Source organism: Molothrus aeneus, chromosome 23, assembly GCF_037042795.1.
Source record: "Molothrus aeneus isolate 106 chromosome 23, BPBGC_Maene_1.0, whole genome shotgun sequence".
NCBI lineage: Eukaryota > Metazoa > Chordata > Aves > Passeriformes > Icteridae > Molothrus > Molothrus aeneus.
In genome coordinates this window covers 2843350-2867609 of record NC_089668.1, presented here as the reverse complement: position 1 = coordinate 2867609, position 24260 = coordinate 2843350, and the positions used below count along the sequence as shown (strand labels likewise).

General features: G+C 51.3%; 3 protein-coding genes across 5 annotated transcripts; all 3 read left to right on the top strand.

Moving 5' to 3' along the window:
- Positions 1 to 292: 292 nt before the first annotated feature.
- SFPQ (splicing factor proline and glutamine rich) lies at positions 293 to 15155 on the top strand. 3 transcript variants are annotated; one of them, XR_010784955.1, is made up of 13 exons: positions 293 to 1003; positions 1420 to 1608; positions 1703 to 2004; positions 2114 to 2209; positions 3427 to 3623; positions 3898 to 3982; positions 4296 to 4413; positions 4632 to 4680; positions 4760 to 4881; positions 7496 to 10669; positions 13815 to 13859; positions 14146 to 14220; positions 15076 to 15155. XR_010784955.1 is itself a non-coding variant. In XM_066564946.1 (11 exons), the coding sequence occupies exons 1-10, from the start codon at positions 380 to 382 to the stop codon at positions 13833 to 13835; spliced, it is 1803 nt and encodes a 600-aa protein (XP_066421043.1). In that variant the 5' UTR covers positions 293 to 379; the 3' UTR covers positions 13836 to 13859; positions 14146 to 15155. The 3 variants fall into 3 exon arrangements, 1 of the variants encoding a protein (XP_066421043.1); XR_010784956.1 differs by lacking the exon at positions 7496 to 10669; XM_066564946.1 differs by lacking the exon at positions 7496 to 10669 and having other exon boundaries at positions 14146 to 15155.
- A 2431-nt stretch (positions 15156 to 17586) lies between these two features.
- Positions 17587 to 18971, top strand: TMEM35B (transmembrane protein 35B). Its single transcript, XM_066564909.1, has 3 exons — positions 17587 to 17703; positions 18229 to 18409; positions 18501 to 18971. Exons 1-3 carry the CDS (start codon positions 17596 to 17598, stop codon positions 18629 to 18631), a joined length of 420 nt encoding a protein of 139 aa, XP_066421006.1. The 5' UTR covers positions 17587 to 17595; the 3' UTR covers positions 18632 to 18971.
- Positions 18972 to 20897: 1926 nt separating this feature from the next.
- Positions 20898 to 21902, top strand: LOC136565853 (platelet-activating factor receptor-like). The gene has a single exon (XM_066564693.1). It carries the CDS (start codon positions 20898 to 20900, stop codon positions 21900 to 21902), a length of 1005 nt encoding a protein of 334 aa, XP_066420790.1.
- Positions 21903 to 24260: the final 2358 nt, after the last annotated feature.

Below are 24260 nucleotides of genomic sequence, written 5' to 3'. Positions count from 1 at the left end.
CGCTCCCGCCGTGACAGCACCTCCCGCCGCTCAAACTGCCCAATCAGCACGCGGGAGGTTAACGGACCGGCCCGTTCCAACGTCGGCGGTCAAACGCGCCAATGGACAGAGGGCAGGCTCGTTACCAATGAGATCAAAGAGTTAGCGGAATTGCGACACGCTATTGGTGACTTTGCATGTCAGTCACTGCCGCCAGTGCCGGTGGTTGGCTGGTGGGGAGGAGGGGGGCTTCCGGGGGCGGGCATACTATATTAAGGGCGGACAAAGGCGGCGGCGAGGCCGTCCAGCTCACCGCCATTTTGCGCAGCGGGCGCTGAGCAGTAGCAGCCGCCGCGGCCGGAGCTCTCTTCTCATCTCCGCCTCCTCCCTCCGCTACACCATGTCGCGGGATCGCTTCCGTAGCCGTGGCGGCGGTGGCGGCGGCTTTCACCGGCGTGGCGGCGGTGGAGGACGCGGCGGTCCCAACCACGATTTCCGCTCGCCGCCGCCCGGCATGGGCATGGGACAGAACCGCGGCCCGATGGCGGGTGGCCCGCAAGGCCCAGGCGGTCCGCCGGGAGGAGGCCCGAAGCCTGAACCGCCGAAGCCACCCACGTCCACCTCCGCTCCGCCTTCTTCATCCTCCTCAGCCTCCGCTACCACGGCGGGACCCACCGGCAGCCAGGCGGGAGCGCCTCCATCCTCTGCGCTTCCCGCGGGGCAGCAGCCACAGCAGCAGCCGCCAGTTTCGGCTCCTTCCTCGTCTCCTTCCGGTGCACAGCCGCAATCCAAGCCCAGCCCCAGCCCCACACCGGTCGGCGGCCCTAAGAAAGGACAAGGACAGTCTCCCGGCGGCGGCCCCAAGGGGCCGGGCGGCCCGCAGCAGGGGCCGCACAAGGGCGGCCCGGGGCACCGCGGCGGGCCGGGCGGGGAGCCGCGGGGCCGCGGGCAGCAGCACCAGGGCCAGCAGAGCCTCGGGTCACAGCAGGGCTCGGGAGATAGGAGCGAGAAGCTGTCGGACGAGGTGAGTCACGGCCCCCCCACACCTCCCTCAGGCACAAGATGGCGGCGGCTCCGCGCGCCCGCGCCGCCATCTTGAGGGGAGGAGCGGGGGAGAGGCGGCGGCGCCTCAGCGGGATGCGAGCGGTCCCCGGTGTCAGGGCGGCCCCGGGGCTGCGGTTTGCGTTCCGTCGCGTTGCCCAGGGCTGCGGTTTGGGTTCCCTCGCGGTGACCCCGGTGGTGCTGGGACTCCGGTTTGAGTCTCTTAGCGGTGCAACGGGGCTGCGGTTTGGGTCTCTTGGCGGTTCCGCGGTTTGGATCCCCTCGCAGTGGCCGGGCGGTCCCGGGGTTGCGGTTTGGGTTCTCCGGGGGTCCTCGAGGCTCCCCGCAATTCTGTGTGTAGCACTCAGTGATAGCTCGAACTGGTCTGATTCTTTATAGGGGTTTAAAGCGAACCTCTCTCTGCTGAGGCGGCCCGGGGAGAAGACGTACACACAGCGCTGCCGGTTGTTTGTGGGGAATTTGCCTGCTGATATCACAGATGAAGACTTTAAAAGACTGTTTGCCAAATACGGGGAGCCGGGAGAGGTTTTTATCAACAAGGGGAAAGGCTTTGGATTCATTAAATTGGTAGGCATTCGTGTTGTGTGTTCATCCGTTTCGTCCTCGCGGTGTGGTGATGTACAACTTAGTTTTCTAAGGCTGGGTTTTGCACTTCCCCCAGGAATCTAGAGCTCTTGCAGAAATCGCAAAGGCAGAGTTGGACGATACCCCCATGAGGGGCCGGCAGCTCCGCGTTCGCTTTGCCACTCACGCCGCTGCCCTGTCGGTGCGGAACCTCTCGCCCTACGTGTCCAACGAGTTGCTCGAGGAGGCTTTTTCCCAGTTCGGTCCGGTGGAAAGAGCTGTTGTGATTGTAGATGATCGAGGTAGATCAACAGGAAAAGGCATTGTTGAGTTTGCATCAAAGCCAGCTGCAAGGAAAGCATTTGAACGGTGTACTGAGGGGGTGTTTTTGTTGACAACGTAAGTACTTTGTCAGGATCTTTTAGTTTTAAGCTGAATAAAGACTGCAGGATTCTAGTTGTTCAGAATAAGGGCTTTTAGAGGAGTAAAACGAGTATTTTCTGTTCAGCACTCCCAGGCCAGTTATTGTGGAACCGTTGGAACAGCTGGATGATGAAGATGGTCTTCCAGAAAAGCTTGCTCAGAAGAATCCGATGTATCAAAAGTAGGCACTATCTTTTGATATAAAGAGGGCATTAATGATGTTTTAAGTGGTATTGTCCCTGGCACTGAGGACTATGGAAAATTTTTCAGAAACAGGCTTTAGATTTTCGGTTGTATTGTCAGTTCTTGGGGGGGGGGGGGGGGGGGGGGGGGTTTATTTGTTCATAGTTTAAAGTAACAACGATTTGATTAGTGTATTCACTAAGTGTTACACAAGCAGTTTTCTACATTGTAGTACAAAGAAATAGCAGCTTGACACATGGTTTTGGTATATGTAGAAACTTGAAAAATCAGACTTGAATTGTTTAATGCTATTGTTAGAAGCTGTCATCTCCCTTAAGGCATGTCTCGGATTGGTGATCCCGTGGGGATCTTGGAAATTTACATTCGTGGTTTGAAATGAGAAACAAAGTAAAATTTTAACTCATTGCCGGATTTGTATGAACTTGTTGCATGTGGATTTGCCTTATGAGCTGACTACTGGCATAAAGGAACAAAGAGTATTAAAGAGTCAAGAGAAATCTTTTCTGAAACAGCAGTTTTATGTTAGAATCTGTATATTAAACCTGTTGTAGGAATTTTATGTTTTTCCAGATCACAAAAGGGAGTGCAGGGAGGGAGATCCAGTCAGTCTTGCTTGGCTTAGAAAGAGCTCAAAATTCCTTGCTTTGATCAAAAATTGTTCTCAAAGCTGCCTCTAAACCACTTACAATGTGGATTAATACGGTGCTCCAAGCGTTGAAATAATTCATACTGGTAGTGCATGGAAAGCTTTCGAACTTGGTAATTTTGTTCCATAAATTACTGAATTTTAAATTGGAGTTTATTTATATGACAGCCTGTTGGCCCTCAGGCACTTTTATAACTATTTACTTGAAAGTGAAGGCTGTTATTTGCCTTTGACACAGAGTGATTTGGCACTGGAAAACTCCATCTAAAGACAGTTAAGAATAAAGCAAACAAGCAGTAGCACTCTGCAGATTTGCTTGGATGTGATAGTGCAGGAGTCTCCACATGTGCTGTGATAATTATTTGTGTTCAGTGCTGTTGTCTAAGTGTGTGAGATGCAGCAGTTCCATCACAGCCAGTTCTCCTGTGGTTGTCAGGTGTTCTCAGGGTGTCCTTGATGTTCCCTGATAATTCAGTTATTTGGGTCGTGATCTTGTATTGACCTTGAGTTTCCAGGATTGCCCAATCTGAGTCTCTTCCTTTCTGCAGGGAAAGAGAGACTCCTCCCCGTTTTGCTCAGCCTGGCAGTTTTGAATTTGAGTATTCTCAAAGGTGGAAATCTTTAGATGAAATGGAAAAGCAGCAGAGAGAGCAAGTTGCAAAAAATATGAAAGATGCCAAGGACAAACTTGAAAGTGAGATGGAAGATGCTTACCATGAGCATCAGGCAAACCTCCTGCGTCAAGGTAACGAGTTCTGAACTCTTACAATCTTTTTGCTTTAAATGCTGGCTTAGGTGTATGGCTGTTTAATGGTTTAGTGAGGAAATTCATGCTTCTGACTATGAACTTGAGAATTTCAGAGTTAAAGAGGCACTGGTAGTTTTTTGAAATTTCAGTGGTGTATTGCTAAGAACAGTGACACTGGAATGTACTTCTCTGCCACAGTGCAGATCTAATTCAGATGTAGTTAAAATGGGACATTGTGTGGAAAAGCTGCTCACAGGCTTCATTCCTGCAGACCTCATGAGGCGCCAGGAGGAGCTGAGGCGGATGGAAGAACTTCATAATCAGGAAATGCAGAAACGCAAGGAAATTCAGCTGAGGTTAGTTTGGCTTTCATGGGATTTTATTAAAAATTATATTTACCTTTTTCTTTTTTCAGTTACTTACATATGAAAGTTTTTATTTTTCAAGAAACACCATTGCTGCTTCAGTTTGTGTTAGCGAAATTGAACTGCTGTGTAAGTTTCTCCTTAAATATTTTGACATCATAGAATATGGTTTTTTTTGTGTTTGTTTTTTTTTTTTTTCTGAAGTGTAATCTTTCAGTGCTTTTATATTGCTGGAGCAGTTGATGTTAGTGTGTGTTCAGTGTGCTCCACTGCTGGGATTTAACATCTGCTTTGTGGTGACCAGGCAGGAGGAGGAGCGCCGGCGGCGGGAGGAGGAGATGATGATCCGTCAGCGGGAGATGGAAGAGCAGATGAGAAGACAGAGGGAAGAGAATTATAGTAGAATGGGTTACATGGATCCAGTAAGTGACATGGGGGTGGGTTTGGGTCACGTTACCATGCTCAGGAATTTTGTAGGTGTATTTTCAAATGGCTGTGTTTGCTTCCTTTGGGTTGGTGATTGTACTGTGTGTGTGTGTATGGGCAGTGGCAGTAGTTGGCTGTACATGTGCTTTGTCTCCTGAAAAGTTTGGAATTTGGTGGTTGATTATCCAAGTTAAAAGTTGTTTCTTCTATGCAGAGGGAGCGAGACATGAGAATGGGTGGTGCTGCCACAATGAACATGGGAGGTAAAGAGCCTTTAAGTAAATACTTTGTGTGGCTAACTTAGAAATGATCAGAATATGATTATATATTTCTCTCTCTTAGATCCTTATGCTTCAGCAGCCCAGAAATTTCCACCTCTGGGAGGTGGTGGCGGCATAGGTTATGAAGCTAATCCAGGAGTTGGCCAAGCAGCCATGAGTGGTTCTATGATGGGAAGTGACATGGTAACGTATCCTGTGGTGGCTTTAGCTTAGCACAAGGGAGTTGTTGTGGTTGGGAATGAGTTCTCCAGTGTTCGGATGGTTGTGGAAATGTCACTGTTAACTTCTGACTCTCTTGTCAGGTGTTTAACACAGGACAACGTGGCAGTGTGTAGCACTAGAGTAGTTGATAACCTTTATGGTAGCTTACACACTCAGAAATTGTTTGTAAGTGGATTCAAATGTGCTCTTAAGCATATCTGCAATTAACTGACTTCATTGGACTTTGGAAATTCTGCGTCACTGTTAGGCTTGGAAGGATTTTTTGTGAATTCTAGAGAATCTGACAAATTTCATCAAAATACTTAATGTGGTAGGTTTTCAGTAATTTGATGTTCTGTATTGATGGACAAGAGAGATTTTTTTGTTCTCCTTCCCAATGTGTAACACTGTTTTGGCCCTTCCAAGCCTAGGTAGGCTGGATGCATGTTGGTCTGGGTGTGCTGTTCAGTCCAAAATCTGCGCTCAGGTCTGTCCCAGCAGCAGATAAACTTAAATTACCAATGGTAAACAGCATATCCCTTAGTCTGTGCTGATGTTGCTGTAGAAGAGCAGAAATGCTGGTTTTTAGCTTCAGGCATGTTCCAGCTATCCTGGACTGTAGCCATTTGTGGTTCCTGTCTCCCAAAGGAATGATAGCCCGGTCTGTTTTCCTGTGTTGGGCATGACACAAAGGTAGAGCCTGTTAAAACCACAGCATATCTCCTGTTCTGAGGTATGTTTCCAAACTGTACTAATTTCTGGCACACTACATGTGTGACTGGGCTTGGAGCCTGTTTGGTGTTCCTACACTGAAGCACCACGGATGCAGATGACAGAAGTGTTCAATGGGCAGGATGGGAATCTGTTTGCTTAGGTGGCGATACCAGTGTGCTTTCACCCTCCTGAAAGGGTGTGCACCTGCAGCACAAGCTGAACTAAATGATTTTTGGGTGGGTTTAGGCCTCTGGCTTAATGAGCTGAGCTACCATAGTAGCTTGTCAGATACCTTCTGTTTTATCTTTTTGGGGAACATATCTTTGGAATGGTAACTTCCCAGAGCATCATTGATTCAGTAGACAGTGCTGTTGGCCTTAAGGTACCTCAATAACCTACTGATACATGAGCAGTTCCTGAGCTTCCTGTGAGCAGTTAGGCAGTGTGTGGTGGATACTATGTACATTTTTCTCCTGAAAACCATGGTAACAGGTGCATGTTGAACTTGTGTAATCCCTGAAATGTGATCTGGTCAAAAGATGTGACAGTGAGATGGATTAACTGCCTGGAGTTTCATAGGTTGGGGATCTCTGCCACACAATGCGGTCACAGTTCCTGGGCTGATACCTTTAAACAGAGCTGGAGATGAGCTGAAGCTGCCATGAATTAGGCAGAAATAACCTAAGTAATATTTGTGAAACTCCTTTCTTGGAAGGATTGATGCTGACTTTCAGAAGTCAGGAGCTCTGAAGTGTGCAATTTCAGTTGCAGATACTTTTTGTAACAAACCACCTACCATTGTTCTGTGACTCGGTAGTGGGAACCTTGGTTGAAATGAAAATTTAAAGCTCTCTTTGACCTCATAATGTGTAACTTCTGTAGGTTGAATGCTGATCACACCTAGTAATACAGTAACTGAACAAAGTACATGCAACTAGACGTACTAGTAAATAGACCTGAAGTCTCTGCTTTATTGCAGAGTAACTTAGCTGTTACACCTTGGTGTGAAACCTTTTCAATTGCTGTGAAGCTGTGAATTTTCCAAGAGCTTGTGGTGAAGGTGGGGTGGGAAGGGAGATACTGCCTGGATGCACACAACCCTCTGTGCATAGCTCTAACTGGAAACACTGAGTGCTTGGACCACGTTTTGCATCTGATGCAGCACCAGCAGCTCCGGAGTACGTTGGGTTTGAACAAGTGCCAGTCTTTGCTCGAGCAGTTGTGTTGGTTAGGTAAAGCACTGGTCAGTAGCTTTTTTCACTTTTTTTTTTCTTCTTGCAATGCAGTAGTGCTCACAATGAGTTTTGGTACTGCCAAAGGCCTCTGCAGTTTAGTCAGCAGACCGTAGTCTTAACCCCATCTTGAAAAGCACATGGTCTCTAGACAGCACATGCCAGTCCTGGTGAGTAGGCATTCTGTTACATTTGATGAATGTCAGCTCCTGCTTCAGCCAATTGGAGCTGCATTCTCTCGTTAGGCTTATTTGGAAATGACAGTGATGTAATCTGAGCTTTTACTGCACTAAAGGTGAGAAGTTCACAAGCTATTTGCATTAACTTGGTTGAAAATTTTGCTAGAGCTCATTTGGAAAAGTTGTTAATTCACATCTGCACTAATGCTTACATTTCTAGCACTGCAGGGAGGATCTGTTCTTTGTAACAGATGTATGAGAATGCATCAAGTGGGAACATACCTCAAGGCATGTATTACAATAAACTAATTTTTAAATTACCCTTTTTTCCTTTCTATGTTCCCGGTACCTGTGGATCGGCTCAATGGTGATTGTATCGACGAACCTTGACTACGGAACCTTCTAAAAATATATACTTAACACACATGGACATCAACTACTTATAATGAACTGTTAATTCTGTTCCAATAGCGTCCTGAACGCTTTGGGCAGGGAGGTGCGGGGCCCGTGGGTGGCCAGGGTCCTAGAGGAATGGGGCCTGGAACACCAGCAGGATATGGTAGAGGGAGAGAAGAATATGAAGCCCCAAACAAAAAGCCCCGATTTTAGATGTGACCTGTAGTTTCATTCCAGTTTGTTTTTGTCTGTCTTGTTTAGACACCGACTTCTTAATTCTTGCATTTTAGTAAGAAAGCTACGTTTTTATGGATGTTAGAAACTTACTGACCTAATATTTGTAAGTGGTCTGTTTGGGCGAGTACAATTTAATTATGTAATGCAGTGTTTCAAAATCAAATTTAGCTGTTTTTTTGATGTATAACGTCCCTAACTTGATGGCAGTGTACCTTGTGCCACTGAATTCCCAAAGTGTACCAACCTTTTTTTTACTGTGCTTAAAATAAATAGAAAACTAAATGTAGTAACTCTTCTTGCCAGTCGTGGTTAAACAAATGAGGCCAATACCACACCTGCCACAGTAACCTGAGAGCCTCGAGCTGAGGTCGGACCTAGACCAGGGTGTGGAACTACAGTGAAGAGTGAGATCTCTTCCCACAGTGCCTCTCTAGCCAAAGATTGGGTTAAATTGTAGCCGAACTTTGCAGTAGGTGCAGATTTTTTGAGCAGTAATTGTGCTGCAACAAGGAAGCAAATGAAAATCTTACAAATGCTGTAAGATACATTATTTAAAGCTTCACTGCAAGCAGTGCAGTAATGAATTCCATATTTTAGCTATGGGTGGTGGGATGGTAGCACTTACCACCCTGGCAGTTACTGCTTGGAATCTTTCAAAGACTTTAAGCAGAAGACTAGCAATGGTTATTTTAAAATAAATTCATAGAATGCCTTGTATTGGCTGACTTCCTCACTAAAGGATTGTTAATGTGATATTTATATGCTCTTAAGCTGTCTTGAGATTACAGGATCTGGCCTTGCTCCATATTGTACACCTGCCTGAAATTGCTTGGCAAAAAGACCAGAAGTGTTACTCGAGTGATTAAGGTTAATTTGCTTATGTCCTCATGCTGACAGTGGACTAATTTGCCTAGTTCAGAATACAATCATTTGTATTATGGGGACTGCAGGAACTATTCTTAAATTGTGTAGCTGGTGGGCAAATCCTAAAATCCTGTATGTAAAATACAGCAATCAGCTTGCTTGCATGATGGTTATCGCTTTTTTATTATTGATGTTTGGAGATAATGCTTCAAAAGTAGTATCTGAATCTGGAGTTTTAAGAGTTACTACTACACAGTGCAAATAAACTCCCTTTAAGGTTCTTTTTGTAGAAGATCTGATGAATTCCTTAGTTTGCTGTTCATTTTATTAAGCCCCAGAAGAATTTCAAAGCATTCTGGACTCATTGGTAAGGTAGTTGCTTTGCTTGTTATTACAATGTACCAGGTAAACTGGGAACGTGACTTCCCAGTGTCAAATACCTCAGTGTTAATGCAGGATACATCAACCTGCTTGGCACAAAGTAGGTAAACTTAGCTTGGCTGTACCTTCACATGATCCCCAGCCACTGGAGTTCTGTGAATAGCTTTAATCTTCCCAATATCCTTCCATTCCTTATGCTGAGCATTGGCTAATTCTAAATTTTCTGCTAAATTTTCCCTGTGGTTAAAACATAAAGTGTCAGATTTCAGGGTTTTAGGGTACAGATGTCTGATCCCTCTTGAAGTACTGTTACACCTTAAATGACAGACTAGCAAGTTGGGAAGTGCTGATACAGGTAACACTGACTGGAATATGAAGCTCACTAAAGAGTGATTCAGTTTGTTTGGTGAATGCTTTTTGTGTACCCAGAAAAGTTTGGGGGTTGATAATATGCTACAACCATGAATTGCTCTTGAGGAGGGAATTTCAAATTGGCAGTTCCTAAACTGCAGACCAAGTATTTGGAAGTTACTTGTATTGGGTAGTTTACAAATGAGCAGTATGGATGCAATTTGCATTATTGAAGCGGTTTTAAACAATATCTTTTCTGGAGGGTGTTCATGGGACACCCTCAAAAGGTGAAGGTGTCCGAGGTGGGGAATTCTAAACATGAACATTAAATTAATTTTTTCAGTTTATTTTTCAGATTACATGTCATTCTTTATTAAAAGAGATGCTGGTGCATATCCTAAAGTATGTTCTTTTATAGTTCTGTAACTTGGAAGAGTGAAGGATGCTGCTGTCTTTGTACCTTACAGAGCTTTTCTTTGGGTACCCCTGTTTTGTACGTAAGCTACTGTTGCTAGGTATTAAAATAGCTGAGCTGCAAAACCATGATTAGTAAATATATTTGAAAGATTTGGCAGTTTTCAAAAGATCTGAAAGTTTGGTTAAATCTGGCTTTGTTGTAGCTGCATAAGCAGAATTTCTAAAACAAGTTCTGCTTTGAGTTGCATGTACTAAACAGGCATATATGATGAACTAGCCAACTTCTTTTCAAGACCTTTTAAAGATGGTGTCTTAAAAGCTGGCAAACATGTCAACTTTTAAATCTGATAAAAGTTACTAAATGTGGGAGGCGAGAAAGTGACATTCCTTTGATCTATTCCTATGAGGTTTTGGACTTCTTTCATAAACTCAGATTTATATAATTGAATCTTCTAAAATCATTCAGAAAAGTGCTTTGCTGGTCAGACCTGTTTTTGGATGGTCTGGATCACATAACATTTTTGTACTGGACTTGGAGGACATTGGCTGTTGCAATTTAGCTTGTTTTATCAAAATTGAGCCCATTTTGACACTCAGAGCTCTAAAAACTGCAGCAAGTAGAAACTGGTATCGTTACACATATGTCTTCACACTTTCTCAGAAATGAATACAGAATAATCTTACCTTCTGGCGTAGATACACTAATCATTTATACAGCTGATGAGAAATTGAAAATGCTTTTGAGATTTTGTGGTATTTTTGTGGTAGACAAATTCTTGGCTTCTCCTTGGCAACCATTTACTGTGGCAGCAAGTTCTTGCTGGAGTTTGAGACTGCAATTTACACTTTAAACTAGTGGCCTGCTACATAACTGCACTTAGCCAGCATTTCTGCAGTTCATAACTGTGAGGAACGTAGTACCACAAATGGCAATGGACATTAGGACCCGGATGTAGTATTCCTGCTTGCTCCAAGATTCTCATTGCCGACTGCGTCCAGGTAGGTAACAAGCAATATAATATAACTTGGTGACTTTCTGTGTAATCTTATACTGTGGGTATTCTGACATCACACTTCTGACTGTGGAATTACAGTGCAGCACTCCATACCTGTATGCTGAGCTTGCATCAAAGCTGTGTGGTTTTCGGTTTGAAGCTTTTGTCTTGTTCAGAGACAAGAAATAACTTACTGTGGTTCTTAGATGAGCATTTCCAGACCCGATTCCTCTGTACTTACAACTTGGCTTGGGTGGATTTTTCTTAGTTCCGATGTAATGAAGATATTCTTAAATGAGCACTGTGGGGAAGAGGGAATGTGATCTTAAACTCAGCTCAGTAGTTGACAAGGTGCTCTCAGTGCCTGGAAAAGAACACGTTTAAACTTTCTGTAGTGATGAAGTGGCCCATCTGCAGCTCATCCATGTGTAGAGTCTTGGCTTGGTGGGAACGTGTTAGTAACCACTGCTCTTGCCTCGTGTGTGCTGTGTGAGAGTCACCTCAAGCTACTGGTACAAGCAGTTCTGAGACTGATCCAGAATATTTTTTGAGGACATAAATGAGTGCTTGATTGAATATCCCTGTGAGTTTCATAGAGCTTATTGGACATTGCAGTAGTCTTTATTTTATACTTTGATTGACAAGCCTGATATATTCCTCTGCTTTAATTGACAGTGATGAGATTCTGTACTTCTGCCTCGTAGAGTCATCTTGATAGCGTAATGTACAATTTCATTTTTCATCAGTCTTGGGATGTAATTCTAAACTCTTCATTACTAGAACTCCTGACTATAGTGTTCCAGGATTAACATGCTTACGTTGCTAGACATCCAGACATGCTGATCTCCAGCTCTTTTGCATTAGCTCTTGAACCTGAATTTCAAGGTCCCTTGTTCCAGTGAATGATCTGGCTCTTGTCTGATACTCAGTTTATTTCACAGGTGTTGTAATGTGTTTTCCCTTGTTCTGCAAAGTTCTGCTTTGCATACTTGTTTCTGGTATTATTGTCACTTCTGGACCCTTCTTTGTTACCTTCCAGGCAGGACTCTTGCTGGTGAACAGGGATCTGCTGGACAACCTTGCCCTCCGCTGTAGCCACCTTTCCATGTTCCATTGAACCCTTGAAGTAGCAGGTGCACCATGAGTTAATGACAACAGGTCTTTGGTTACACCACAGTGAGTGTAGCCCATGCCAGCTGGTCACACAGTGACACCTTGTCACAAAGTCAGTTTGGCTTTTCATGATGGTTTACCTTTACCTGTGACTTGAATCCATTTTGTGATGGCTTATCCTTACCTGGGACTGGGATCCAGTAGCAAACCTGCTGGCTGCTGCCACTGTGCTGTCAGGTAGCAAAACTGAATTAGTGATCTTAAACCATTGCTCAAGATCTGACTTAAGTTTTTCCATTGTGCTCTGGATACTTGACCTGCAGGAATGTCATGGAGGGGTTATTGGCACATCTGCCTCATTCTACGTACTTGAACTAAGCAGGTTTTTGACACTCTTGGAGCAAGCAATTTGTGACTGAAACCATGGGGCTCAAACCAGCTCTGGCTGCAGTAATGAAACTTGGTGTGGTAGCAAACTTAGTCATGTCTGCTCTAAGTCAGTCTGTAACAAGTGGGTACAAGAAATGACATTCAAGTGCTTGCATTGTGTTTCATCTTGGTTTTATCTGTGTGTGAAATACACTTTTTCTCAAAAGCTTACCTGAAGCTCAGAAGTGTGGTGTCAGAATACATCTGCGTACTGCTAGGCCCTCCGAGCAGAGCCTGCTGCTGGCAGGAGAGCACAGCACAGCGTGGATGGGGCTTTATTGTAACATTAAGCATACAAAGTGTTGATTTGCTTGCAGTTCTCCCCATAGCTAAACACTGAGGCCTGTGAGTAGTTTTAGGACTGGAGCAGTAATGGGGTTGCATGTCTCTGTTAATCATTGCCAGCTGCAGTGACATGATCAGGAAGGCCAGTGTTCTGTTCCATTATGTTCAATGAGGCTGAGCATGTTGGGAAGGATGCATCCAAGTATGCTGCTCTGGGGAATCACTTGGCTTCTTCCACTACCAGCAAGTTTTGGAATCAGCTAATTAGCTTCAGATTTTTTTTCACTCCATACCAGCTAGTGGGGCTGTTAAATAGCTGCTGCCTGGAAAAGGAAAAAAGGGAGGATTGGCCTTCTCCCAGCTGTGTCATTGCTGCTAGGTAATGATTGACACGTTAGGACTTGGCTGTGCAATCCCGCAGTGGTCTGTGAACACCCCATCTCTCTATAAATGTTGCTTCTGAACACCAGTACTGAAGAGCTAACTGGGGAGGGCTGGGAGGAGTGTGGCTAGCAGGGAATTTGCAGTGTTCAAAGGATGCACAAAGATATAGTATCCCTTATGCATGGTGTTTGTTGCTATGGCAGAGAAAACAAAACGTGCATAACTCTCCTGCTCCCAGGGGCTGTGAGGAAACCCAGGTGGGTGGTGGGTTGGAGACTAAGGCCTGAAGTTGTCCCTGCCTGGTCAGATCATGCTGTGCCCAGGGTGGGTTCTGCCTCCCAACTGGAGCTGTGCAGAGCCTTGTACCATATCCCCAGCTTTCACCATTGCAGGTTGCCCTCAGCTATAGTAAAGGGAGGCCTTGAGGAGGGAAGAACCTCGCCGAGGATAAAAGCAGTGACAGTGCCAACCTCTAGTGTCTGCCTTTGGCTTCTGAAGCACTTGTTCTACTGTAGAACACGAGAGCTCCAAGAGGCCAGGACCACTGCACTCCCTCAGGAAGGGGAAGAGAGAGGGCATTGCTACAGGAGACCAACAGGATCATAGAGTTGGAGTAGCTGATGAAATTAAAGCCTTCACATAAGGGATAGTATACCTCTGGCTGCAATCAAACCTCACTGTGCTCAGACTGGGGTTATGGTTTGTGCTCAGGGTGCAGTTCTTCAGGCAACTGCCTGCATATTCCTTCAGCTCTTGATGAGTGTTCAGGCTAGCCTATTTCTGCCCCTTATTCTTCCACGTAATAGTTTGGAATAATTGATAAGTTCCCCCTCATAACTAATCAGTCCATGTATGTTAAAACCTTATTTTTAAGTTAGTTTTTAAATGGTCACAATTTGCTGTGTATGACTCTAATAACTTCAGTTGTTATCCTTTAGGTGAAGATGAAAGCTGAGTGACACCGGAGTGCTCATCCATTGGAAGTAAGTATTGCTTTTTTGTCCTGGATGGATGAAATAATAAAGGTTTTTGGACACTTTGTGTTCAGTCACTGAGTACCTTTGAATTGGGGAACACTGAAAAATGGATACATTAAATATGTAGGGTAGAACACAGTCCCAGCTTGTCACACTGTGGGCTTGAGCACCCTGACTCCACCTGGGCTTGATATCTTGACAGCATCAGCTAAAAATACCTTTCTAGACGTGGGTTTGTACAAAAGATTTCAAAATCACTTGGGGGTGTAATAACTTGGGAATGTTTTTCCAGTTGAGGAGTTGAACATGAGCACATCCAGCACGGTGCCCAGTGGTGTGTGGAGGGACCAAGGGAGCAGGTGGACAAGTAAGTAGTTGTTGTCCTTACAGTGCTGTGAGGGCTTGCTAGCCCATCACCCTGTGCTGGGTTGTGTAATTCCTGCCTGAAACATGTGATTAATCTCAGTTCTGTATAAAGTTTCTGCATCTTGCTTCTGTAGAGCCAAAATGTAACCGTTGTCTGAGGCTTTTCAGCCCCGCAGCAGCAAATAAATTCTGTCCTTTGTGTGCAGCAGGTGGTCATACAAGAAATGACCATTCCTGCACTCAGGCTGCAGTTGGTGATTGTCAGCATGGGAAAAGGAAAATAGAGCAGCTGCTTCTCAGATGTTAATTCAACTAAACCTTGTTAAAAAGCTATTTGCTGAAACACTTGAACAATGAATTAAAAAAATAACCTGGTGTATAAATCAGCACGTATAGGAGTGAAGCAAATAGCAGTTCAGGGAAATAAACCAACTTGCAGAGCTGGAATTAATGACATTTTCCCTCTAATTTGCCACTAAACTACAAGGGGAAACTTCAGATATTTAAAATCTTGTTTGAGGAGCAACCTGCTGGTACCTTAACTCGGGAGTCACAGGTGAGTAACAATAGACCTGTAAGGTGTGAAGCCAGTGGGGTTCAATGGGTGAATTCCTGTTGAATCCTCTGTGGTTTGTCACTGCTGCTCCTTGCTGTGGGGTAGGAAAACAAAGCCATATCTGGTCTTAAAAATACATTAATTCTGTTAATTTAATCTAAAATCTGATGTGAATACTTGAGAATATTTGGCAGGCCCATGGCCTGTGATTCTGAATGATGATTCCATGTCATGTAGTTTCTGCTGCTGTTTTCTGTCTTTCTGCCACAATCTTCCTAATTGTGTGCTTTGCACTTGCAGAAAAAGAAGTCTGAGTGCAATGAAGAGGAACCAGGAACACACAGCTCTTAAAAATAAAATATTTAAATATTTTTTATAAATTACTTCTGTTTTATTCCAGAGGGTATTCAGTGAATAAGCAATCTGCCAGTGTGGAGTGGTATGGCTGGGTCTGAGAAACACGAATTTCTGGAAATTTCACTCATTCCTTACTCCCATTTTGCATGTTACATAGTTTGTATTGTAGAATTCCACATCTTTACCTGTGCCTGGTTGGCTTTTAAAATCTTTCTTGGTGATGACTGTAGTAATTAAGGCTAAGATGCCAAGAGTTAGGGTTCTGTAGAAGCCAGAGCAGTGCTGGATTTAGCTATTGCAGCACACATTGCAGTGGTTCACATTGCTTCACTTGATTCTTTGGCAGCTGCACTGTGCACATACACTGTGGTTCATGCTGTCATTGATTAAATACAACCCTTTGTTTAAATATCAAGTTGTTTAAATGTTGAAATACACCAGTGGTGGCTCTGCTCATTGTAGCAGGGTTTCCTCCCTCAGTTGCACAAAGTGTCGTCAGCATTTGGCTGGGACCTGCTTTGCCAGGTTAGAAACATGAAAATAAATTGAATTTCATGTGGCAAAGTGGAATGAAACACTTGGGAGGGGTCTGAATGCCTGGGAGTGCTCATGGCAGGGGGGGTTGCTGCTGCAACTGGGAGCTGCTGCTGTTCTCCCTCAGGCAATCGGGTGCTGGTTGAGGGCAATCTGAGGTGTTTCACTGATTTCATGACTCCGTGGTATTGTGTGGATCTTCAATAGCTGCCCTGCAGGGGCTGGGGTTCAGTGTCTTTGTCTCCACAGCTACTGCTGCTTGTGCAACAATTTTTCTTCAGATTCTGTTATTTTCCGGTAACTTCTCCTCATTTCCACTGTTGCAGCACTGGCTGCTTCCTGTGGGAAAGTGTTCCAGCATTCCATGTGCTGAGCTGCATCTCCTCAGCTCCCTGCTAGGAGCAAACTGCAGCCTGTGTCCTGTAGGGACAGGATGGGTTTTCCCTGCAGCTGCTGATGGCTGTTCCCATCACCTGGGCTGTCCTCTGCTGAGGCTGACACCTTGTTCTACCAAATGGTTCATTAAGTATCTTCTCTAATCAATAAAAGATTAGAGAGCAGATACACTTGAACAGTATCCTGGGAGCAGTATGTGCTGCTCTGATCCTACTGAGTTGCTGCCCTCGTTTTTTTAGGTTTTTGATGTTTATTTTTTCAATTCCTTTTTAACCAAAGAGCCTCCCAAGCTGTGAAGGCCTGGAACCTGCCCTGGCATGTTGCTGTCATTGCATGGTGTGCCAACCCTAGCTCCAAATCATGTCGAGCAGCTGAAGAATCATGTGCTGCCAGGAGTAAAAATAGTGTCACTGCCCCTGGCCCCTGTCCAACCAGTGCCTGTGGCAGCCCCTGCAACCTGGTGGCCGAGCTGGGGCCAGTGCAGGACCAGGCTGGCCGTGCTTTCTGTGCCCCACAGTGCTTCCTCGTGCCTGGAAAACACTTCAGGCTCTCATGATTTATTGGCATTAAAAAAATATTTCCACTTGAATTACACAAGCGTCAGCGCCCGCGGCTCCCCTGGGGCCTGGCTCTCGCCAATCCCGAGCTGCCGTTCCTGGAGCTCGGCCTGTGCTGGTGCTGGAGCAGCGCGGGCGGTGACGCAGAGCCCGGGGGAGCGCAGAGCCCGGGGGAGCGCAGAGCCCGGGGGAGCGCAGAGCCCGGGGGAGCGCAGAGCCCGGGGGAGCGCAGAGCCCGGGGGAGCGCGGCCGCCTCCGTCCCCCCGAGCGGCGTCCCTGGGGCCGGGGCATCCTGTGCTGCTACTGCCCGCTCCATGGGCTCCTGCCTGCTCCATCGGCTCCTTCCTGCTCGCCATGGGCTCCTGCCCGCTCTCCATGGGCTCCTGCCTGCTCTCCATGGGCTCCTGCTCGCTCCATGGGCTCCTGCCCGCTCTCCATGGGCTCCTGCTCGCTCCATGGGCTCCTGCCCGCTCCATGGGCTCCTGCCCGCTCTCCATGGGCTCCTGCTCGCTCCATGGGCTCCTGCCCGCTCTCCATGGGCTCCTGCCTGCTCCGGAGCTGTGCCCAGCACTGCCCATGCCCTGCCTGCCATCGGTCCCCGCAGCCCCTCGCACCCAGGTGCTGCCATGATCACACCTGCTCACAGAGCCCACGAACCCCTCCCAGCTGTGGGATTTATTGCGGGGTGGGGGGGGTTCCCTTTTTCCTCTAGCTCTGTTTCGAGGGGAGGACGTGTCACAGCTTGGGGGGTGACGCTGCACATCCGAGCATCCCCTGCCCCGGCAGCATCCAAGGGCGAGGGGGTCCCCGAACCTGCGGGCTTGGCTGGGCTCAAGCGGGCAGGGAACAGAACGGAGCGGGGCCGGGCTGGGAACGGGGCCGGGCACGGAGCGGGGCCGGGCTGGGATCGGGGCCCGGCTGGGAACGGGGCCGGGCCGCTCCGCCCCGCTCCGCCTCCGGGCCCGCCCGTCCCGCCATGGCGGCGGCCTTCACCGCCCTCCGTGTCCTGCTTGGGCTCTTCTTCTTCCTCACGGGCGTCCTGAAGGTCTCGGACTGGCTCTCTGCCGACCTGCACCGGCACATGGTGAGTGCAGCCACGGGCTCGGCAGGCTCGGGGGCCGCAGGGCCGAGCCCGGGGGGAATGAGCAGCATGGGGGCAGAGCAAAGAGCAAAGAGCACTTTGGTGTGCAGGGCTGAGCCCTGGGGAAAGGAGAGGAACAGGTTGGGGTGCAGGGCTGAGCTCCAGGGGAAAGGAAAGGAACAGGTTGGGGTGCAGGGCTGAGCTCCAGGGAAAACGTGCAGGGCTGACCCTGTTGTGGTGCTGGGCTGAGCCTTGGGTGAGAATGAGCAGGTTGGGACTACAGAGGTTCAGGGTGGAGCACTTTGGGTACAAGGCTGAGCCCTTCATTGTGAGTCAGCCCAGAATCCCTTGGAGCGCAGGGCTGATCCCACTGGCGTGCAGGGCTGATCCCCTTAGGGTGTGTGGTTATTTAGGATGCAGAGCTGATCCCCTTGGAAGACAGGGCAGGGCAGAGCAGACACACTGGAGGGGCTGTATTGCCCCAGCCCCAGGCTCAGGGCTGCCTCACCCCTCTCCCACCCTTCCCAGGCATCGGAGTTCGTGCGTTTTGCCAAGGTGTTTCCCCTGAAGGACTTGGGGTTTGTGCCGGAGCCGGGCAGGTACCTGGCGGCCGTGGGCTGGGTGGAGGTGACGGCCGGGCTGTTGCTGGCATTTGGGCCCCAGCTGCTGCAGGAGATCAGCAACTTCATCCTCAGCGTCGTCATGATAGGTGAGAGCCAGCGGGCACTCACTGCCCATCGTGGGGTCTGGGGACACCCTTGGCCAGAGACCCCCATTCCTGTGCTCTCCTCCTTGCCCAGGTGCCATCTACACTCTGCTGGCGCTGCAGGAGCCGCTGGCCATGTGTGCCCCGGCCACCCTCTCCCTTGGCCTCCTCCTGCTGCTCAACATCCGCGGGTACCCAGCTGCCCCCCGGCCCAAGTTCGAGTGATGACAGGCGGGAAGGACAGACGGGAAGGACAGACGGGAAGGACAGACGGCTCGGCTGCTGGGGAGCAACACCTTTATGGTATTTTCAGGGATGACGTCGCATCCTTGCTGATGAGACACAGTGTGTCCTCTCCTGCCTCTGCCAGTGACTGGTGCTGGCTGTCCCCACACTGTGGGACCTGGGCTGGTGCTGTGGGATGGTGGCCATGGCACCACTGTGACACCACTGTGACACTGCTGAACTCGCACAAGGTGTCCGGCTCTTTCCAGTGTTTGGCCACACTAAGCAGGGGCTGGTTCTACTCTCTTTCAAATTTTGGAATAAAACCTCTTGTTTTTCATGTTTTGCCTCCCTGTTTATTTCTGCCTCCCCCCCACGCTGAGCCTTGGGGGCTGAGGGGATGTCCTGGGGCTGGAGAACCCAGTCCCTGGGGACAGTGCCTGGACACAAGGCCTGGGGACGTGTGGGAGCTGGTGCAGGAGCTGGCACAGAGGCAGATGGACAGTGGGGACAGCCCATCTGAGGTGGGATCCCACAGCCCCCCAACAATGTGCCAGGCCCCTTGCTGCACACCAAGGCAGTGACAGGAGTGAGTGCCCAGGCAGGCATGTGCTTTTTGTGGATCTTGCTCCCACAGGGAGCCACCCTCTGCCACCCCAGATGGGCACAGCACGCTCAGGATGAACCACAGCTCACGTGAAGTGGCTCCCAGCAAGGGGGCTGGGATGGCTGTGTGGGGAGTCTGGCTATTGGGATGAGCAAGGGGTGTAAGTCACCCCTGTACCCCTGGTGGGACCTGAAGTTAGGTGTCACCTACCTCAGGGTGACATCTTTGGTGTCCTAAAAGAGCACACACAAATTTCATACCACACAAAGCAGTGACTCAGATGCTCACAGATCTTGGGGGGGCCTCTAGGGCTGCTCCCCTTAAAACCAGCTTTGAAGCCAACAAAAGCACAAAGAGGCAGGAGGAGGCAGATTCCTGCTTTGATCCCTTTGGGGCATCCCTCTTGTCCCCAGCTGCTGGGTGCAGAAACCTGACCCTCTGCTGCTTTCATCCAGGCGTGGGTGGGAGAAGGGCCCTGGGAAATGGAATTAGATGAGGTTGGGGGCACGGCAGGGGGGTCATCCAGGCCAGTACTGGCCACTCCCACATGTCCCCAGCCCCGTCAGCCGGCGCAGGGGATCTTAGGGTGGCTCCAGCAGGGAATTCCCTGTTACATACACACACAGGTGCTCTCCCCACTCCAGCTGCTGTCCCACAGGCAGTAACACTGGGGGGTTTGGGATGGTGGGTGGGGGTCAGGCAGCCCCTGCCTCGCCCAGCACTTAAAGCCGTCTCCAGCCTGGCTGGGTCACAGCGAGGAGCAGCCAGAGGGGACAGAACCGCTCCCGCCTGACCCGACAAGGTAAGTAACAACCGTGGTGTGGGTGGGATGGAGCATTCACTGTGTGTATGATGGGGAGGGAGGAGGAAAAGGGGACCCCTGAGGGATTCAGACTCAGGTCCCCCAGGCTCAGCAGCTCGTGCTCTCCGTGCCTCAGCCCGGGGCTGGGTGCCGTGCGTGCCGAATCCAGCCCTGCTGTGCTGGAAAACACCAGCTGGTGACTCAGTGCCTTCGTTGGCGAGGTGTGGGCAGGCAGTGATGGGAGGTGAAGTAACTGCAGCCCTGGATACAGCCACTGCAGCACAGTGTGCTTTCCCATGGCCAGGACCAGAGGCAGACCCTGCTGTGCAGGACTGGGGGGCACGGGGGGTGCTGGCCCCCTGTTTGTACCCCCTGTCCCTACCTGGGTTTCTCCATTCTGCAGCTCGCTGAGCCAGTCAGTGACTTCCTCATGCCTGGCTCCATGTGGAATTTGGGGTGCTGGGAGAGGGCTGGGGTGGGTGGCCCCACAGGCACGTGCTGTGTGGGAGGTGTTAAGCCCTGCAGCTGCCGACTGGAGCCAGTGTGGCACCTTCGGGTGCCTGCGGCTGCAGCTCTGTCCCCTGGCTGTGCTGCAGCTGTGCCTGCCACTCCCTGCAGGATCTAGATGGGCAGTTGACAGTGGCCTCTAGGCTCCCTTGTTGTGTGGGGGGACAGAGCTGGGGTCTCCTCCTCTCCTGTGTGAGCTGAGCCCTTCTGGCAGATGAAGGCATCCCCTCAGGGCTCTGCCTTCAGTGCCCAGCAGTGCCAGCCAGAGAGGTCGTCCTGTCCAGGTCAATGTCCCTCCCCTGTCCCCAAGGGTTGCCCCTGACTGTTTCCCCTCTTTGCAGGAGCCAGGGATGAACAGCTCAGTGCCGGGACCTCTGCTGGTGGAGCACCCTGGAGAGTGCCTGCCCAACAACCCGGCGCAGTTCGTGCTGGTGCCCATCGTCTACTGCCTGGTGCTGTGTGTGGGGCTGCCGGGCAACCTGGTGGCATTGCTGGTCTTCCTGCAGAGCGGCAAGGTGAGGAAGGCCATCCGCATCTACCTCATCAACCTCACGCTGGCTGACATCCTCTTCAACCTCACCCTTCCCCTCTGGATCCACTACTACCTGGCTGGGGGGGACTGGCTCCTCTCGGAGGCCACCTGTCGCCTGGCAGGGGCCGCCTACTACCTGGCGACCTACAGCGCCATCACCTTCATGGCCCTCATCAGCTTCAACCGGTTCTGCGCGGTGCGGGCGGCGCGCCGGGTGCTGCCGCTGCCGGGGCCCCGCGGCGCCGCTCTGGCCTGTGCCCTGGCCTGGCTGCTGGGGCTGGGCTGTGCCGTGCCCACCCTGGCCACCCACCAGACCTTCCCCACCCCCGCCGGGACCACCGCCTGCTTTGAGCAGCACGGGCGGCAGCGGGGCTATGCCTACGCCATGGTGGCTTTCTTCTCCGCCGCCTTCCTGGTGGTGCTGGGCACCTACGCCTCCATCGCCCGGGCGCTCTCGGTGCCCGCCGCTGCCTCGCCAGGCTCCCACCGGCAGCAGGCCCGTGCCATGGTGCTGGGGATGCTGCTGGTCTTTGTTGTCTGTGTTGCCCCCTACCACCTGACGCTCGCCCCCTGGGTGGGTAGCCGGCCCCCCGCACCTCTCTGTGCTCCCCCCGACACCCTGGATGTGCTGCACACGCTGAGCGTGGCCCTGCTCAGCCTCAACAGCTGCCTGGACCCCGTCATTTACTGCTTCTCCATCCGGCGTTTCCGCGCTGACCTGCACCGCACCCTGCGCAAGATCGGCCGGTGCTTCCCGCTGCCCCCGCCGGCCCCGCCCGGGCCAGCTCCTGCCGCCCGAGCATCCTCCTTCACCTCCTCCTAGCGGGGTGGGCACCAGGGCCCTGCCCCCGCCTGCCCCGGTGCCACATTCCCGCTGGGACCCGGTCCCTGTTGCCAGGTGAGGGATCGGGAGCAGCGTGGGGGGAGCTCCGGCTTCGTGCGCTCCCCTCCTCCCACCCCGCTCTGCTCTCTGTGCATTCCCACGCGCCCGCAGCTCCTGCTCGAGCACGGATCCTGCCCCCCGCATTGCAGGCACCGGCAGGGTGGCACTGGCACTGGGAGAGCGGCACTGGCACTGGGAGAGCGGCACTGGCGCTGCAAGAGGGACTCACCCAGCAATGGGAGCTGAGCCACAGTGGGGTGGTGAGGGATGCTCAGAATGGCGAGGGATGCTCGGTGGTTGCTGTTGTCTCCCGGGGATCCCCATCCTGCAGGGACACGCATGACCCAAGACCCCCATGGCATGAGCTGGGCTGCTGGAGGGGCTGTTTGAGGCCCCCTATCACGTCCTGCAGTGTCCCTAAGCCTCATGCCTGCAGCCCTCCTGCTCTTGGCCAGGATTAAAAATGAACCAACCAAAGGCTTCTTGGCTGGGCCCTCACCGAGAGGTTTCTGTGCCATGGATATGGGGCAGCCCCGACCCCCGCAGCCCCTGCCCCCAGCCCAGCCCGGCTCCCACAGCAGGACCCTGCCCCAGGGCAGATATTGGGGCGGACATTGCACCCGGGGCTGCTGACCCGCACCCCCTGCCCCGTTCCCTGCCCCGTTCCCTGCCCTGCCCATGCGGGGGCGGCCGTGCCGGGCGCTGCCCCCACCCCGCACCCGCCGCCCCCGCCCCGTGAGCCCCGGCGCGGCGGGGGCGGCGGAGCGGGCTCGGGGCCGGCCGTGGGCGGTGTGTGGGCGGGAGATGGTGTTTTCCCAGCCCTGGCTCGTTCCTGCTGCCAGCACAGCCCCGCTCCCGGTGCTGCACCGGCGGGAGGGCAGAGCCGCTGCTGTGCAGCCAGGCGGGTTCTGGGTGTGGTGGGGGACATGGGTGCATCAGCTGCCCCCCAGCTCGGGGTGTTGCTCCCCCAGCACAGGGCTGCTCTCCAGCACACTCCAACCCACGTGCATGGAAGGAACCGGGCTGGAGGAGATGTGATGCCTGGGGACTGCTGGCATGGCATGGCATGGCATGGGATGGGCAGGGTGGCAGCGGGCACCAGGACGGGTGGGTGATGCTGTGCCCGTGGGTGGTCAATGATTAAAGGCTGCCTGGATGCCAGCAGAGAGGTGGAGGTGCTGGGTAAAGGCTGACCCTGGGGAATGGGGACTCTGTGCCATGGAAGCTGTGCACCACTGTGACCCAGGGACACCATGGCTCAGTAAAGCCAGCGTGGGTTCGTGGGATGCCCGTGCTGCCCGTGCTGCCCGTGCTGCCTGGACACTTTGCCCCCATGGCTGGATGATGCCTCCATGTGCCACAGTGCTGCTGCTCAGCAGAGCTGGGACGTGTCCCAAGGTGCCTCTGCTCCACACCCGGCCCCAGGCCAGCTGCCTTCGACCACCCAGTTCTTCCCCTTTTGAAGTTCCTATTAAATTTTAATCCTTTTATATAACTGCTGAAGGAGGGGGCAGAGCTCTGCTCCCCGCCTGCAGCAGGAGCAGCAGTGTCAGCAATGCAGGATGCTACAGGGCCTGGTGGGCTCTGGGACTGGAGATCTCTTCCTGGGGGCACCAGGACTTTTGGGGGGCTCTCTGCACACCAGGAGTGGGGACAGCTCCAGCTCTCGCTCTGGCTCTGCCAGGGTGTCCTGTTCAGTGGGAAAACCTTGGCACTTGAACCACAGCCTGGGACATGGACAGGATGCTTAAAAACACACACAGGGCACTCATTTGGGCCACATCCCCCCACGCACTGGGCAGGGCCTGGTGAGGTGCTCTGGGCTCAGCTTGGCACCAGGATGGGGCTTGTGCCACCGTGCTGCTCCTGCCACCGTGCAGGGCGTTACCCAGGTTATTGTTCCTGCACTTCCAGCCCGTGCTCGCTGTAATTATTATTATTATAATTATTATCAAATTACAGGGTGTGGTGTGAGTGGCTCAGCGGGCAGGCAGCAGCGGGTGGCTCTGGGTCTGCTGAGGGAAGGCTGGGCCTCGGGCGCTGCACCGTGCCTGGGGCTGTCCCGGCACCCTGGGGCTGTCCCGGCACGCTGGGGCTGTCCTGCCACCCCGGGGCTGTTCTGTCACTCAGGGACTACCCCGGGGTTATCTCAGTACCCCAGGGCTGTCCCTGCACTCTGTCCCCTCCCTGGCAGGCTCTGTGCCCGTGGACAGGCGTGGGTGACAGTCCCGGAGTGCCCTCAGCTCGCTGGGGTGATCCAGGGGGATGCCCCCGGGCGGGTACCCCTTGTCTCGGTGC

Coding starts and splice junctions, on each gene's coding strand:
- LOC136565853 (XM_066564693.1), top strand. CDS start 20,898: ATGAACAGCTCAGTGCCGGGACCTCTGCTGGTGGAGCACCCTGGAGAG.
- SFPQ (XM_066564946.1), top strand. CDS start 380: ATGTCGCGGGATCGCTTCCGTAGCCGTGGCGGCGGTGGCGGCGGCTTT. Junction 4,681..4,759: donor TGCCACAATGAACATGGGAG/GTAAAGAGCCTT, acceptor TCTCTCTCTTAG/ATCCTTATGCTTCAGCAGCC. Junction 4,882..13,814: donor CTATGATGGGAAGTGACATG/GTAACGTATCCT, acceptor GTTATCCTTTAG/GTGAAGATGAAAGCTGAGTG.
- TMEM35B (XM_066564909.1), top strand. CDS start 17,596: ATGGCGGCGGCCTTCACCGCCCTCCGTGTCCTGCTTGGGCTCTTCTTC. Junction 17,704..18,228: donor CCGACCTGCACCGGCACATG/GTGAGTGCAGCC, acceptor CACCCTTCCCAG/GCATCGGAGTTCGTGCGTTT. Junction 18,410..18,500: donor CCTCAGCGTCGTCATGATAG/GTGAGAGCCAGC, acceptor CTCCTTGCCCAG/GTGCCATCTACACTCTGCTG.